We start from the raw sequence: 16,456 nt of genomic DNA on the forward strand, positions 1-16,456 counted from the left end.
TAAAGCCTGGGAGGTGTTGAAGACTTTGATTTGGTTTTAACCAAGTGAGTGCTGCTCGTCTTTAAAAGTCGCTGCAATAGAGGTGTGTCGGTACTCGAAATAATGACAAGTCCAATTAAGCACTGTATTAATAAATGTTAAATACTCATTAGTAGGAAAAGAAACATGACAAATTACACCCAATATAATCACAAATTTTTATTTCACTGACTTGTCTTATGTCTTTATAGCGTGGGCATGGGGAGAGGCGCTAACTAGGACAAGTAGATACTTGTTGCCTTCTCAGCTTTGTTTCACATTCCCTGCAGCCTTTCAACTTACTAAGTCATAGTAAAAAAACTTAAACTTTTATTAAAGTAGTGTTGCTGATTTAGAGCTTCATATGCCTGAAAACATGAATCAGAAGCAGTCGCATAGAGAGGACCTGGTAATTAAGTATGCACAGGGCTGATTACTCCTTTGTGTGTCATTCCTGTGGTGTTGGAAGACGGAAGTACCAACCAAGAGGTTGGTACAGAGAGGGAGGGTATGTCTTGTGTTTTGGTGTGGAGAGACCTCAGGAAGTACAAGATGCTGGGAAAGGTCCAGGAGATGGTTGGAGAACTGGGGGTTGTGGTGGAGTTGCTAGAAGATTGGAATAGTAACTGGTGTTTGTCACTGTAACTGACATGTTTAAGTTGAGCCACGCGTAGCTTGGTGGGGTTGTGTGTGTGTGGATGTTTGGAGCTTTTCTCTCTTCCATGCAACGCTTAATTGCTTTTCCTCTCATTAACAGCAGCAGCAGAAGCAGCACTCCTGCCAAGACTCAGGCCCCGCCTCCGCACATATCGCACCATCCCTCCGCCTCGCCGTTCCCCCTCTCTCTGCCCAGCCACAGCCCGCTGCATACCTTCACGCCCGCCCTCCAGCCCCCCGCACACCCACATCACCCCAATATGTTTGCCCCTCCTACGGCTTTGCCTCCTCCACCTCCATTGACGTCAGGGACACTGCAGGTTCCAGGACACCCAGCTGGCAGCACTTACTCAGGTAAGAGACCAAGGGGTCATGGCCTGCGCCTGGCTTAGGGCGGCACAGGGCACCTGTTCTCTGCTGTTAGAATAATTCCTTTCTGTCCCTTAAGTGAGGGTGTTTGCTGGGTAGTGGGTGTGCACAAGGATTTGGAGTGATGTCAAAGCCAAAAACCACCCAGACATACTCAGTGACTTTGCTGCTGCCCTGGCAGGGAATGTTTTGGGGAGACTGTGCTTTTCCCGTGTCTTTTTCTCCTCGTGGTAAAAACACTCGAGTTCATGAGGTGCCACACAGGATCTGTGACCCCATAGCACACGTCTTGGTGTGGGATCCCTGGCTGGAGGGGTGTCTGGTGGCTCTGCACACCACACTCCTCAGCTCCTGTGTGCACGAGACTGGGGGAGCCAGGGATGGGGGGAAGAGGTTTTTGTCAGTGGAGAAAATTGCGCTTGGGCTGTGGGAGATGGAATGTCTGTGTTCCTCCCAGGGCACCAAGAGAACAAGGGAAGGAAATGGGGGGTTATCAGTGTTTGGGTGACATTGGTTTGTGCCTGTGCAGCAGGATGCTCACATTAGCAGCAGCCACTTGATGTTTACTCGCTCTAGGTTACCTGAACCTCCTCACCTCTTCAGCACTATCTCCGTGTCCATACGGATTTAGGGAGAAGCCTCAGGTTAATGCTGGAGGTGAGGGTGCTGCAGCGAAGGCAGGCCCCGGGAGAGGGGTAATGAGGTTTTCTTCTGCCTTGGGGGAAGATGTGAGGGAGCTTTTGGACCCTGTATGGTGTTGTGATTTACTGCCGGGAAGTTGTAAATGCAGTGTTGCTCCCACAGCCAGCAAAGAGTAAGTGGCACAAGGTCTGGAAAAGTCACTGAGCTCATGGGAGGTTTTTTGCTGTTTGTGTTTCAGAACAAGATCTCCTCCGTCAGGAACTAAACACACGATTCTTGGCCTCGCAGAGCGCAGACCGTGGGGCCTCCCTGGGCCCACCGCCGTACCTGAGGACCGAGTTCCACCAGCACCAGCACCAGCACCAGCACACACACCAACACACACACCAGCACACCTTCACGCCTTTCCCTCACGCCATCCCACCCACTGCCATCATGCCAACGCCAGCACCGCCCATGGTGCGTACCCCAGGCAGAAATGTGAGGATAAGTAGAGCACAACTCTATTCTTTATTACGACCGTTTCAGCCTTTGGCAGGTGGCGGGGCAGGAGGATCGCGCTGCCCCGGCGCGGTTGCTGGGTAGGAGAGGAAGGGCCGTTCCCACCCCACGCCGGGCTCAGTGCAGCAGGTTCAGGTGGGGGCCGAGGGACCAGGCTGCCAGCTGAGGGAGTGCTCATGCTTGGCACTTCCCGGCGCTCGGAGTGGTGCACGCTGGTGCCTCCTCCTTTTTGCTGGCTTGTAAAGACCTTGTTTTACTTTGAAGAAAGAAAAATCCCAACAGTTTCATTGGAATTAATTTTTCTGCATAGTTTTTTTCCCCTCTGTTGGTTGCCAGATAATAGAGAAATAGTCTTCTATTTTACCAACAGAAGTAAAGCAAGGAAGTCTAAAGTAACTAGTTTGTGCTTTGATCCCTTTGCAGTTTGACAAATACCCTACAAAAGTTGACCCCTTCTACCGTCACAGTGTGAGTTTTGCTACTCTGTTTAAAACTGACTTAACTGCTTTTCTGTGGTGGGTTGGGATCACCACTCAATCAGTGGCAAAATGTCAGATCTCTCCCTAATCATCACTCCAGGATTTACCATTACCGTTCTTGGTTGCTTTGGCTTTTGAAGGCTTGTATTCGTGGTGCTTGTTTCTGATAAAGATGCAGTATCAGCTTTTCCAATCAAAAGATCTCCTGCTCACACACCAGTCGAAGACTGGTTTGATGTGGAAAAGATGAGACAGAAGAGCTGACTGTTACATGAGGCATGAGCGTGAGGGAGTAGTAATTTCATCACTGTGTTTCAGTTGTGCCACAAACCCTTAGCCTCATCTTCCTCCTAAGCAACCTGAAATGAAATGACAAACTATCAAACAAATCCTTCTGGGATAAGTAATCTAATAGGGTTCCTAACATGGCACGTTTTGGTTTATAAAATCTGAAAACTCATGTTACTCTTCAGATTTCAAAGGCACTTCTGATCCTCTGGGCTCATTATGTTTGGAAAGCTCTGTTCGATGACAGCAACATGAATGCTGTGTGCTAGATGTGTTTATCTAAGAGCTACCAAAAATGTTACCGATCTCTAACCCTCCTGTTAATTGCAAAGCCTCTGCTTTGAAGGGTTTGAATCTACTGATTCATTTGCTGCTGAAACACAGGCTGCATCTCCTTCAGGCAGAGGCAGGTGTCTGGTTGGCTCTGACCAACAGCGGTATTTTGATGAGAGAAGGAGTACTGCATCAGCACTCAGAAACGTGCAGAGCACTTGGCTTTCTGTGTTGGTTTTGCTTCGAAGTGGAACTGGGCAAAAAAAACTGGTTAAGATGACAGCGTGCTGCTCTCTGCTGTACCCATGGAACAGTCCCTGCTCACAGCTCCAGCCTGTGGTGATTTCTGACACCTCATTTGAGCAACTCGAGCTGTACGAGTGTGTGTGCAGGATCAGAGCTCTAGGAGCATTAGGCAAACACATTAGGCAGTAACAGTTGTTACTCAAAAGGGCAGTGCTGCTCATTTGCATCATTGTTTGCAAAATTACACTCTGATTTGCTGAGCTGTACATGGATCCAAGAGATGCTGTCCTCAGTGTGGCATGTTGACTCAGGCAAAACACGGAACTGGGAGCAGGCAGATGAATTTTAGGCACACAAAGCATGGTTGACAGGTACTGTAGGAAACTGCAGAAGTCTCCAACTCTATATGTTTCTTTCAAATTCAGTGACATAACCTCTTAAATCAGGCAAATCTTTTACAAACCTGGCAGTTACCTGAATGTAAAGCTCATGGCATTGCCCCTCTTGGAGTAAGGGAAGGCGTCACATCATGCTCAGCTGCCAGTGAGCCCCACAGCTGAACTGCGCAGTGCTCCCCCCCTGCTTCAGTAGGGCACCTCTGCCATTCCTTCAGGAAAGGTCTGTCCTGCCCCTGTTGGATATTTAGCAGGCAATTACCAGATCACCACACTGGGTTGGGTCAGCAGCCTCTCTTAAACTACAGTGAGGCCACGTTAGCCGGGCTGATTGACTCACTTCTGCTGCTGCGACAGATACTGCAGGTGACAGAGGAGCTGCTTGCATCGGTTCCCTGAGCAGCTGTGGCAGACAGGCTTTGCCCAGTGGGGCTCTCCTATTCTAGAAATACAATTTTTTAAAAAAAAATGCAAAACTGTGGCACTTCCATCAACCTTTTCCTAGTGACAGGCGCTTTTACTGGCAGCTCTCTCTGGGTCTAGTTCAGTGTCACATCGGCCCCGGCCCCAGGAAAGCTGCGGGTACCACAGTGCTGCCCAGAGAAAGCTACAAGGGGAAATGCTGCTCAGATAGACAGAGAGGAAGGAAACACTCACTATGAAAGATGCATTTTGAAAGCCGGAGGTACTTAACCGATACAAAAAGATCCTGGAGATACAATATTTATAGCCTATTAATGATTCTGACCTTGAGGAAAGGTCAGATTTAATTAACTTGCCAGTTGTTATAAAACTCTAAGAAAAGCATTGCTTATTATTAGCCATAGCCAATAGAATATTAAGTATTCCGTCTCTTGCCATTGTCCGGAATTAGTCCATTACACACAGAATTAAATGCAGAAGACGCTGGAGGATTTAAAACACATTTTACTCATTAAAAGTTATTGTAAGTGAGGACACGTGTCTCTTAATGATTTCTCAAATGCCTACAGTTCTGTATCAACTAATCTAAAAATGCTTTCTGCATCATTGAATGGTGGAGGCCCAAATTAAATACAATTAAAAACAACAATAGAAATGTGTTAGGAACAGAAAGTTGCCACCGTGCTTTTAAATGGAGACAATCTTTTGATACCTCCAAAATACTGAAATATTTCTCAGCTTTCACTAAATTTAATGTGAATTAATGACCTTGTAGATAAGCTACTGGAAGGATAACTGGTTGAAAAAAGCATATACACATGCCTGGCATAAGCGAATTTGTCAGAGCTTTGCAGCACTGATTTATTCAGGGTTGTGATTTACTCAGTGTTTGCTCACTCTGCATGTCCAGTCTTTTATTTTGCCCAGTCCTGCTTCTGTTCAATTGGCCATTAACTCATTTATTTTGATCTTAAAAGTAGCACACAGTAGATTGCTTGTCGATCAGCGGCGTTCAGAGGTGACTGTGTATCAGCCAGATAACCCCTGTGGGGTTTTGGGTGGCCGTACAAGTGGAGTGAGCAGGCAGCCCCCACCCGATCCTGAGGTTTCCCAGTGAGAACAGACTCTGTAGTGTGATGCTTTGAACCCCAGCTCCTACCAGAAAGCAATTTTATGGGTAATCTCAGCATTTTCCAGTTAACTGTGCTACAGCACCAGTAAAAGATTCTTCCCAGTCAGACCACGGGGACAAGATTTGGGTGTTGGGGTTTATTGCTCCTTTCCCATGTGTTCAGCTGCATTAGGACAGAACAGCTTCTTGGGGCTGGTTTGGATTTTTGCTAAATTCCCTTAGCACAGATACGTTGGGATGAGGGTGTCAGTGGAGATGCACCCTTTTCTGTGCTCAATACTCTGCCTTTATTAAAGCAGTACCCTGAATTTATGGCGGGGGGTGGGGTGGGGGGGCGGTGTCTGCCTCAGCATTTTGCTGAAATAATAACTTGTAACAAATTGGGTTGTCTCTCGTATTAGATGTGGCAGGACATCCTCTCAGACAGGCTAATGACCTAAAAATTGTGCGTATTTTCCTCATTTCCTACAGATCCTATTAAAATCCTAACATACTAATGGAGTTTTAATGACACGATATCCTAGAGCTCGTACTGGGTTTCTTACAAGATTCTGAGTCCTCCTGGCTCAGCATTCTGCCCTTCCTCTTGAAACGCCTTGTGAACTGATACCATTTAAGACCTCTACCCAATTTAAAACTGAATCACTGGGGGACAAAACCCTCTTTTACGCTGTGGCCTAATCCAGGGGACAGGTTGCTGGCTTGATGATTTTTGGAACTGCTTTTAAGCTCTAAACGTCATGACATCCGTGAACATCTCATCGACTGCTTTAACTAACATTGTTGCAACGAGATCACTTCCTCAGTGCTGCTCAGTTCTCCCATGTACCATTCCCTGGAATTGCACAGGAATGCTTCCACTCTGTTTGTCAGCTTCTTGTTGTACCTTCACTGTGAGCCTGTATTTATGTTCTCCTCTCTTTTCCTTGCAGCTGTTTCACTCCTACCCTCCAGCAGTATCAGGTATTCCTCCCATGATTCCTCCAACTGGCCCGTTTGGCTCCCTACAAGGAGCGTTTCAGCCCAAGGTGAGGAGGGAATTCAGTGTGTGTGTCCATTATCTCAATGCACTGGTGTTGCAAGCAAGGGTAGGTTTAGATTTGGGGTTAGAACACGGTTCAGATTCTGGAGAAACTGAGATCTGAGCTACAGTCTGAGTCCACAGAGGACAACTGGGGTTTTTTTTCCAAATTTAGTACAACAAGAAGTTCTTTCTCATTAAGTTCAGATGCATCTACATACATTAAAAATAATATTACATATAATAGCATAGTTAACTTTAGAAGTGATGTAATTAGTTCTCAAATAGTGCACATTAATGGAAGGTCACATAATAATCAAGATTTTAAGGAATCCTGATCATTATTGTTTACTCATTTCCATAATTACCTCACAGCTTCACCACAATGCAGCATGCTGATTTAGTTCTCCTCTCACTGGTGATAGCTGGGGTAGAGAGATGTGATGAGCTTGGCAGTTTTTTCCTTTGTTGTCATGAAGTCACTCTTGATTTGGAAGTGGGAGGAAATCCTGCTCTGTAGCCTGTCGTCTGTGTGACTGAAGGCTGAAATCAGGACTGAGGTTTCTGCAGCGAAGACACTGTCTTCCTTAAATTGGCCCATCCACTGTAATGACTGAATATGTAAATTGCAGTTCATTAGTGGAATTCTTCGTATGTATGGTAATCAGACTGTTAACAACTCTGTTACTTAACTGTTAGTTATACAGTAGCTGATTTCTATTTTTCTTCCTTTTAATGTAGGAAGATGCTCTGTCTAAACGCAGAGGTTTTGTTTATTTGGGGGGGCTGGGGGTTGCTTTTTCATGGTGGGGTTTTTTTTCCTTCCACAAAGATGCATTTTGCTTTATTAGCTAGGTATTTCCATTCAAACCATGGGAAAGGCTTTAATCTTTTCCAACTGGATGTTGTCTTTTCCAGACATGGCTTATGGTAATGGCTCGTTGTGGAGGGATTCAGGTCCTAGCGCAGTGCCCGGAGAGCTGTGTGAAGTCAGGGGGGTGTTGCAGCAGTTTTACCCTTGTCTGGTGCACTGTTAACAAGCAGCAGAGCGTGAGCTTGGTCCTTCAAGCTGGTGGGAAGTGAGAGTTAGAAAATTGAGGTGATAATAGGTATTTTACTAAGTGAGTTGTAACGGTTGTCCCTTCCTCTTCAAAGGGCTGATCTCCATTGCTTAGACAATGTTAATGATAAAGTCCTTGTATGTTTTGCTTTCTGTTGGTTTTGTGCCTTGTGTGACTCATTAACTCTGTCTTTCCTTGTGGTATTTCCAGACTTCCAATCCTATTGATGTTGCAGCCAGACCTGGAACTGTTCCACATACCCTTCTACAGAAAGATCCACGGGTCTGTAGAGCATGTTCTGTTTTCCTCAAGTAAAACTATTCCCCCTGAAAACATTTAACACTAGAGCTGACATCTTCCCTGTGCCCAGGTTAACAGCAGATCACTGAGCTTAGTCTGAGCTCAACTAGAGAAGTTGTGTGAGAGCAGGTTAAATCCTGGTCCTTACTCATGTCCATCGTTAGGAAAAGCCAAGAGACGCTGTGCAGAGGAAGAGCTCTTCCTTGCTCTCAGCCGGTCCCACAAGCCCAGGGGTTAAGGCATAACAGTCCAGTTCAACATAGCAACGTGCAAATGTCCTCTGTAATTGTTATTAATGTGGATAATGGCAGTTATTCCCTTGGTTACTGTATCATTGATTGCACCAGTAAAATACGGACTAACATTATTGATCACCTGGTGCCTCTGGATTCTTGAGCATGTGAATAGTGCTGCTCACCTCAGCACCTGGCTTTTGGTAGTCCTCTGCTCCTGCTGAATGCCCACGCGGGCTGGTTGCGTGTGTGGATTAACACACACTGTTTGCAGTGCAGAGCATCAGGCAGTTTACGTGTAGCAGAACTCTGACAAAAGCAGTGGGGAGCTCTTGAAACTCCATGTTGGGGTATGGCTCAAACTCTTAAGTGCTGCAGGTATTTTCTTGGGGTTACACCAAGTTCCAGCACTTCGGTCTGCTCTGAATTAGAGTTCTAGTTGAGCTGTATGGAAGAAGGATCCACCTATTTTTTAATTTCTGTTTATCTCACCTGATTGAAAAGATAACTAGAGCCTCCCATCATTAAGTCCCTCAGCTTTATGCTCCCTTTCAACTCGTGGCGTAGTTTCGATTATTTCAGGATGATGTATTGGGCCATCGTTGAGTCTGCAGAGTACCTCTTACACCTATAAATCTCCTTTAGAATTGAATTTCACAGAAGAAAATCCAAAACAAATGAGCACTGCCCAATAAATTGAATTTATTTCCCAGCATTAATTGATTAAACGTGAGCAAAAAAGGAGAATCAGGAAACAACCTACCCTAAAAAAACCAAGCCATGTAAAAAAATGACAAGGAGAAAATTGGGTATTTATACAGCCACAGTTTAGCAACGTGTGTTGTAATGTAAAAAGCACTGAGGCAAAGACAGTGTTCAGCAGAGGATGCATCAGGGGGACATGGGAGCACCCCAGTCAAGGGCCTGATGACAAGCGCCCAGCCACAGGCGCTGAACAGACACTGGGAACCCCATCCCAGCCCCTTTCACCCCCCCCATCGGGGGATCGAGGGGGCCCTGTCCCCCTGCCCAGTCTTCTCACGAGCTGAGCAGCTTTGAAAGATGAGAACAGAAGTTTGCCCAAGCTGTGTTTTTCTTCAGAGTAGTTAACCAGCCATTTTTGTAGCATTAAATCAACAAATTAATGACGATGCCAGAGGACAGAGCGTTCTGTGTGAGGCTTGTTTAGTTGCTTGTCAACACTTAGGTACAACAGCCATGGGGGGAGGGAGCCCAGCTCAAATACGGAGGCTGAGGACTAATTATTATCCGAAAGGCCTTCATTTGAAAGTAAAATTACACATTTTAATTTCATCTCTTAATGAAGCAATACAAATTTGTTAATTAGAGCAATTGTTTGAGTGACAGGCATGTAACCAAGCTGTCATTTCTTCTTCACAGTTGACAGATCCGTTCAGGCCCATGTTGAGGGTAAGAAACCTTCTTGTGATACAGTTTGTCAAGCTCATCTCATTCCCCACCGGGTTAAAGCAGCAGCCTAATTACAAACCAAGGCCATGTCTCACCCTTGCTGAGCAGCATGGTCACTCCTGTGCAGGTGTCGGGTGGTCACTTGGGGAAAAGACACCATTTAAAAGTCAGAAGGTTCCTGCTGCGACCCACTAGTGGTGAAGTGCTGGCAATGCTGCTGCCACGCTGGCTCAGTAGTTCTTCTGACCCAAATTCTACTGATCCCTTCTCATTTTACTGCAAACTGCATGATTCTGCTTTTTATTCCTTGCTGTGTGTTTCCAGTGTTATTTATGAATAGCAGAGTCACAGAACCCCAGGCTGGTTTGGGTTGGAGGGATCTCAGAGCACTACCCCCCAGTGCTGTGAGCAGGGACACCCCCAACCAGCGCAGGTTGACCCAAGCCCCATCCAACCTGGCCTTGAACCCTGCCAGGGATCCAGGGGCAGCCCCAGCTTCTCTGGGCACCCTGTGCCAGGGCCTCCCCCCTCCCCAGGAAGGATTTCTGCCTAATACTGAATACAGAATTTCTTTGCAATGAGGAGCATTTCCAGCAGGGTGCCTCCTACCCAGGGATCTTCCTGCCAAGTGCAGACAATCCACTTGAAGCACAAAATGTTTTAGAAATTAGGATCAGAAGATCCAGCTTTCACTGATCCAAAGGGGGGGGATGTTGTTAATTTTTCAGTGTGTTCAAGCTCTGTAATTTGTTTGTAGTGACCAAGCAAACTCATGAAATCCCTGGCACAGCAAAAGGCTTGAGCTTAGCAGAGTATGTGTGACATGGGCTTCATTTTTTGGTGCTCATCATTGATGTTTGGCACACACTGAAGGCAGACCTGATGCCACACTTTGTGAAACATTTCAGTTACCAGTAGCTTGAGGAGCTTCTTTCTTCATTGCTGTGATTATTTTTATATCTGAAGGAGTCATTAGTTGCGGAGTTACCTGTAGACCCCTACATAACCAAGCTGGCAGGGGTATACCTGAGTGAGTCCTTTTTCAGAGTTCTCCAGGTGTCCTGGAAGTGGAGTGCAAAATCAACAAGAAGACCCAAGTAGCCCTTTTTCACCCCACCACCTAAACGTGTGGTGACAGGAAGGGTGCAGAGTGCCTTCCCAAACAGGGAGAATTGACTGACCTCCAATTTTTTTTAGTATATTTGTGAACCCAAGTAGTGGAGGTACTTACCAGCAATGATGTAAGGAAGAGCAGATTTGCTCTGAAAACAAGAGACACGAGTGCTTTCTTTCTCATCTTCTGGTGGAAAGGCTGGTGTTGGAATAGCTGTGCTTTTGGAAGGGAACTCCATATGGGCATGAAGCAGCCCAGGTTTGCAGGGCAGCTGCTGACTGGGAGACAGTTTCCCTCCTTTCAGCAGCACAAGCTGCTTCCCAGCCAGTGGCATGAGAAGGGGGTAAGAGCCTGTAAAACCTCATCAGGGGTTTACTTGGTGAGGAGAGTGACCATGGGGGTTCCTGGATATCCAGATAACCTTGTTAGCAAGGGACAAAGTCTTTGTGATTCTGATGTCCCACGAGGATGGAGGGAAAAGGCATGGGAGGAGGAGCCTTTGCTTTCAGTTGTCTTGGCATGAGGAATCCCTTACACCAAACCAGCCCGGGCTCAGAGTTTACAAGAGTTGCTGTGGCTAGAATAAAGCAACAGAGGGTTTTGAAAGTTGCTGATTCATGTTGTATCCCTTTGTTTTGTTCCAGAAACCTGGGAAGTGGTGTGCTATGCATGTTCACATCGCCTGGCAGATATACCATCACCAACAGAAAGTCAAGGTCAGTCCTCTGGGCACAGTGCAGACCTGGGAGAGGAAGAGTGTCCCTCTGGCTGCTTGCAGTTCTTTGCTGTGGCTAATGCCTTGTTACAGTAACCATGGGGAGCACTATAGTGTAACCTTCCCCTTCATAGGGATGGCATAGCAGAACTAAAACCACAGGGGTAGAGCCTCAAAGGAATGTCTGCCATGCCACGGAGCAAGGCACTAGGTCTTTGGTGATAACAGCCAGTTTACAGCTAGGAAGAGTGAAGTGGGTGTGCCTCTGAGCTACAGCACTGCTTTTATTTATGGCTGAGGGCACAAACATGGCAAGATTATTTTTTTTGGAAGTCTGGCGAACCTAGGCACACGTATCCCATTCCTCTGAGTAACATTCATGGACAGTGAGGGCACAGTAAGATCTCTCCTGTCCCTGCGGCGCTTTATCCGGCGGGGATGCACAGGCTGCGTCAGTGGTTACTCACAGCGTGTCTCAGAGCCCGAGCTTGGCACTTGCACGTGTCTGGGCTGGTCAGGCAGACACAGTCTCACCAATGAAGTCATGTTACCCAGACACTGTCTCGTTGCACCGAAGGTAAAGGGGTGTTACACATGTTTGGAGACCTCAAGGGTAAAGCCAGGGCCAGTTTAGGCTCTTCTGAAACAGATAGCAGAGAAAAACAAGTAATTTAATCACTTAATAGGTAGGATATTAATTTCCATTCTTGCCCTAACTGGATTTTCATTGCACATGGGTCTGTGAAGAAGGTTTCCTTCCCTTTATAATATTTTCACTATACTTGTCACTGAAAAATCCTGTGTTGCTCCTCAAGTTTTTCAGTAAGCCAGAAAAGGTTGGAGTTCTTCACTGTTCATACCTGTACCTCAGGAGTCAATAACTTGTGTGAGAAAGTCAAATGACCAAGGAGTCCATAGCACTTAGCAGCTGAATTGTGTAAGGTAGTGCTGTAAGCACAGGAAGATGTTGAGCAGCTACTAAAACCCACAGCTAATAGAGTTTAAAAATAACCCTTTTAAACAAGGTTGACAGGTTAATTTGCTGCAGTAGACATATCTCTCTTCTCTGCTTCCTTATGTTTCCCCTGCTAGTGATCTTCATTCATCTTCCCATTATCAAAAAAGACAAGATTATGGACCTAGAGAGTTATATGGCCTTTTTTTTATTTTATTGAAAAGGTATTTTCTTGAAATGAAATTATTATTCCCATGCTATCTGTGTCCTTTGAATCTTCCTTGATTTGATATTCAGAGAGAGGTCATACTGGTGTATTTATAACTCCCAGTAAATGCCATTTTCATGCAGCCATTTCTTTCACCTAATACTTTCCTGTCATGCATGTTGAAAAGCAGGTGCAAAGCCCAGGGAAGGATGTTACTTGACTTTTTGAGGCTATACATGATGATAATTTCAAGAATAATTGGGAAGTGTATTTTACTACCCCAGTTCAGTAAAAAACCCTAGGTATGGTCTGCAGTCATTAAGGTGAGCTGGTTAATGTCCCCGGGGGCTGTCAGACTCCCTCATGGGAATGAAGTCTTCCCCTCCGCATGCAACGATCACAGAGGGTGAAGTGTCTGGCTGAAGGCTCACACAGAACGGTTTCCAGCCCAAGGTTGTGAAGGTGTCTTTTCTTCTGAAAAGCTGAAGATGCTGCCTGGCCATTGAGTGGGGAGTAAAATGTATTTACTTGGAGATTTCAAGTCTGTCTGCAGTGCCACCAGACTGCTTGCGAGGGAGGGGAGAATCGATCACTACCTGGCCTGCCAGTAATTGCTTGCAAAGGGCAACAGCAGACACTGGAGAAACAGGCAGGATAGGAAACTTCAAAACACAACCTTCCTGACCCTGGGAAAAATTGCATGTAGCTGTGGATGCTGTTTGCCTGCCTGCACCTCAGCACCAAGACCCCATTCAACCCTGTGTAGCCTGTGTGTGCAGCCAGGACGTTCCTCAGACGCAGCCAGGGTTGTGTACCAGCTCTGGCACGGAGCAGTTTTACACTGCGCCTTAGACTGACCAGGTTGCTGGCCTGGATTGAGAGAGAATTTACGCCCCTCTTTTAAGAAAGGCCTTAGGGGCTCACTCTAACATGCCACAGGATTACTACAGGCATTTACACAGACTTCAGTGGGCCCTATTAAGGGGTTACACATTTGCTGGACTTGAAAGACGTTCGTAAGAATTGTCATCAAGCAGGGTGCTCTCCTCAACAGCAACAAATAAATCTGATCCATTTTCTTTGGTACAATTTTAAAGGAAACCAAAGAAAACCCTTTGACACATTGCTAATATTCCTGTTCCTCCTCAGGCAAGAGATGTTTTTGTGATTAGAACAGCACTGTTGGTATGGCTGCAATTAAGGTTCCAGCCAGCTTTTGCAGTTCTGAGTAATGCCTGTCAGAGGTTTAGAACGTGGTTGTTAAAAAGAAGAACAGAAAGAGTTCACAATATGAAAATCTGGCACGCAGGCTTCAGCTGAGACATTTGCATTGTATGAACTTTCCTGAATTATTAAAGCACTACGGTGTTACTTCCTTAAAAGACACGACCTTAACTTGGCCATCTTTTCCATGTCAGAACTCTGGCAGGCCGTTATGTCAAATCACTGATGAAGATTTTTTTCACTTCTTTTTCCTTCTTTCTTGTTTTTAATTTGTTTTGTTCTCTTAAGAACATACCCCTTTTACCAGCACTTGAAAAACAGCTACTAGGCATGCACATTAACTTGGTCATAACTTTTTAATATGCAAATTTATATCACTGTAATAGTCTGTAGTCTGAGCTGGCACAGTATTAAATACTGATTTACAAAGTGTAACGTGCTCCAGAATTCCTGGTAAGATCTCCCAGGTCAGAGTTCCACGTTTGTAAATCCTTCCAACTGAGCTGCACAATTAATCTGCAGTCTGTGCTCAGGGATTCTGGCAGCATGGGTCATTGAAAGGTTGGTTTTCCTCTTCATTCCAGGAGATGACTGAAGTAGGTGCCACTGAAATGAGTGCATGGCACAAAGAAGAGCCCACTCCTCACCCACTTACATACACAATACAGCTGCCTCAGCAAGTTTACTGTAAAAAGGAAAGTCTGGCAGTTCAGTTTTCTGGGGGTGTTCAGCCTGGAGAACAGGAGGCTGAGGGGAGACCTTATCACCACCTACACTGACCTGACAGGAGGGTGCAGAGAGGTGGGCGATGGTCTCTTCAGTCAGGGGACAGGAGATGGGACAAGGGGAAATGGACTCAAGCTGTGCCCACAGAGGTCTCTGCTGATCCCAGCAGTGGGGAGATGCTCAGCAGGCAGCTGGGCCCATTTAGCATTGATGCTTTCACCCAGTTTTACCATGCCTGCCCACCTGGGGCCAGGTCCAAACCAACATTTCTCTTCAGTTTTGCTCTTACTATCTTAAGACAGACCTATTCTTACAGCTGAGCAAGTGTCTGGAGCCCCTTAAGAGGTGTTTGTGTCTGTCCTGTAAGTCAGGTGTGTGCTGCAGTGCCTTGCTCTGGAGGGATGGATGTGAGCACAGGTGAAAACACTGCTGACCTTTGTAAGAGATGTCCATGGGGAGCCTGAGATTTTCTCTGTCTGCCTTAGATGCCCCTTCCTGGAAAATTGGTGTGCACCTGTGCTCGGGTCCCAAAAACTAATGTTCTTGCTAAAACATCAGTTAGTAGGAATAAATTGCAATACCACGTCGTTCTAAAGTGCCTTTTGCCAGTATCTTGTGGGACACTCTTCTCCAAATCCCGTTGTTGTGTTGCAGAAACAGATGCAGTCTGATCCGCACAAGCTGGACTTTGGCCTGAAACCCGAATTTCTGAGCAGGCCACCAGGCCCCAGCCTGTTTGGAGCCATCCACCACCCCCATGACCTGGCCCGGCCCTCGACTCTCTTCTCCACAGCCAGTGAGTACTGAGAAGTGCCATCTCCTTGTGGCATGCTCATTAAAATGCTAATCCTTGCCGTATTAAAAGGAAATTTCCCATATGCTTTGGCTTATGAACTCTCTGCAGGTCATGCCAGGGGCCATTAGTCTGCTCGATAAATATTTTTTAATCATTCTATAAGCTTTTTAAAAAAGCCCAACCTACTGAAGTGCCATAGAGGTAGTAAATGGAGGAACACTTCTTCACCCAGCAATGTCCAGTGCATTATGAGATGACAGGTTGGAAATACACTGTGCTTTACATGCTCTTTTTTTCTCCCGTACTGAAGCATTCGCCCCCACCCCTTCTACTCTAACTGGGAATTTCTGTTCCGAGGAGCAGCTGCTGCTTGCATAGGATCCTGCCCAGTGTACAGCAGTCTCTGCTCATGTGGGAAATGGTAGTTGAGCCCAGAGCACGGTCAGTCTTTTTCTGAGCTTTTGCTGGGAACTCACCCCTTTGCTTTGTTTCGGCAGGTGGGGGTCATCCAGCCGGCACCCCTTTCGGCCCACCACCTCACCACAGCAACTTTCTCAACCCAGCTGCTCACTTAGGTACGTTCTCTCTGCAGCTGGCCAGCAGCGAGCGCGACTCCAGAGTGACACAGGTCTATCACTGAGACCATATAAAGGTTGCCCACGTGGAGACTCTGAGTATCCTGCCTAGTCAGCCTTTACAAACTGCATTTTAGCCCTTCCATAGCAGTATCAGTTCTAAATGCATAGAATAATCCCACCTGCAGCATGTGTCGAAATACTTCTGAAAACAGTCCTGACATTAGAGGAGTGGAGTGACAGGGTTGGTTTGGTCTCACCGTGCTCATGTTTGTAACTGTTTAAAGAGAATCCCTTAAGGTTAAGGCTTAGATGTTCATATAGGTGTTTCTTTTCCTATCTCCTGCTTAGCTGTCTTGCTTTTTCATGTAAGTGAGTGGGAAATCTGGCCTCAAATGTCTCTGTTAGTGAAAATTAGTGAACACACACTTAAAAATGGAACCACCCAAGTTACTAAATGTTGTTATTTCCCTTCTGACTTCCTGATGTTGTAGCAAGGTGGTCTGCTGCCAATGGGAGTACAAGAGATCAAGCCAGTGAATTGGCACTTTATTTTGCATAGGGAAGGGCATGGGAGTATGGCAGGCTCACAGTGTAGGTTGATGGTTCTGCACTCAGCTGTCTGTAGAAAATACTACAGGTGGTCTTCCTCTTCTCTGTGCTGGTATTTATCA

At 46.1% G+C, this 16,456-nt stretch overlaps 1 protein-coding gene across 2 annotated transcripts in view; it reads left to right on the plus strand.

Annotated features, from left to right (window-relative positions):
- The window catches only part of AUTS2 (activator of transcription and developmental regulator AUTS2), a gene marked incomplete at its 5' end in the record, with an annotated part of 774,150 nt that overhangs the window by 749,738 nt on the left and 7,956 nt on the right, over window positions 1-16,456 (plus strand). Inside the window, 9 exons of one of the 2 annotated variants that reach the window (XM_084273147.1) lie at window positions 776-1,029; window positions 1,925-2,145; window positions 2,611-2,655; window positions 6,356-6,451; window positions 7,716-7,787; window positions 9,440-9,469; window positions 11,228-11,299; window positions 15,066-15,207; window positions 15,705-15,782. In XM_084273147.1, the coding sequence (XP_084129273.1) occupies window positions 776-1,029; window positions 1,925-2,145; window positions 2,611-2,655; window positions 6,356-6,451; window positions 7,716-7,787; window positions 9,440-9,469; window positions 11,228-11,299; window positions 15,066-15,207; window positions 15,705-15,782 (1,010 nt within the window). The remainder of the gene's footprint in view (window positions 1-775; window positions 1,030-1,924; window positions 2,146-2,610; window positions 2,656-6,355; window positions 6,452-7,715; window positions 7,788-9,439; window positions 9,470-11,227; window positions 11,300-15,065; window positions 15,208-15,704; window positions 15,783-16,456) is intronic. The other variant, XM_084273148.1, reaches the window with a different exon arrangement.

This window comes from Gallinula chloropus (assembly GCF_964237585.1).
Source record: "Gallinula chloropus genome assembly, chromosome: 19".
NCBI lineage: Eukaryota > Metazoa > Chordata > Aves > Gruiformes > Rallidae > Gallinula > Gallinula chloropus.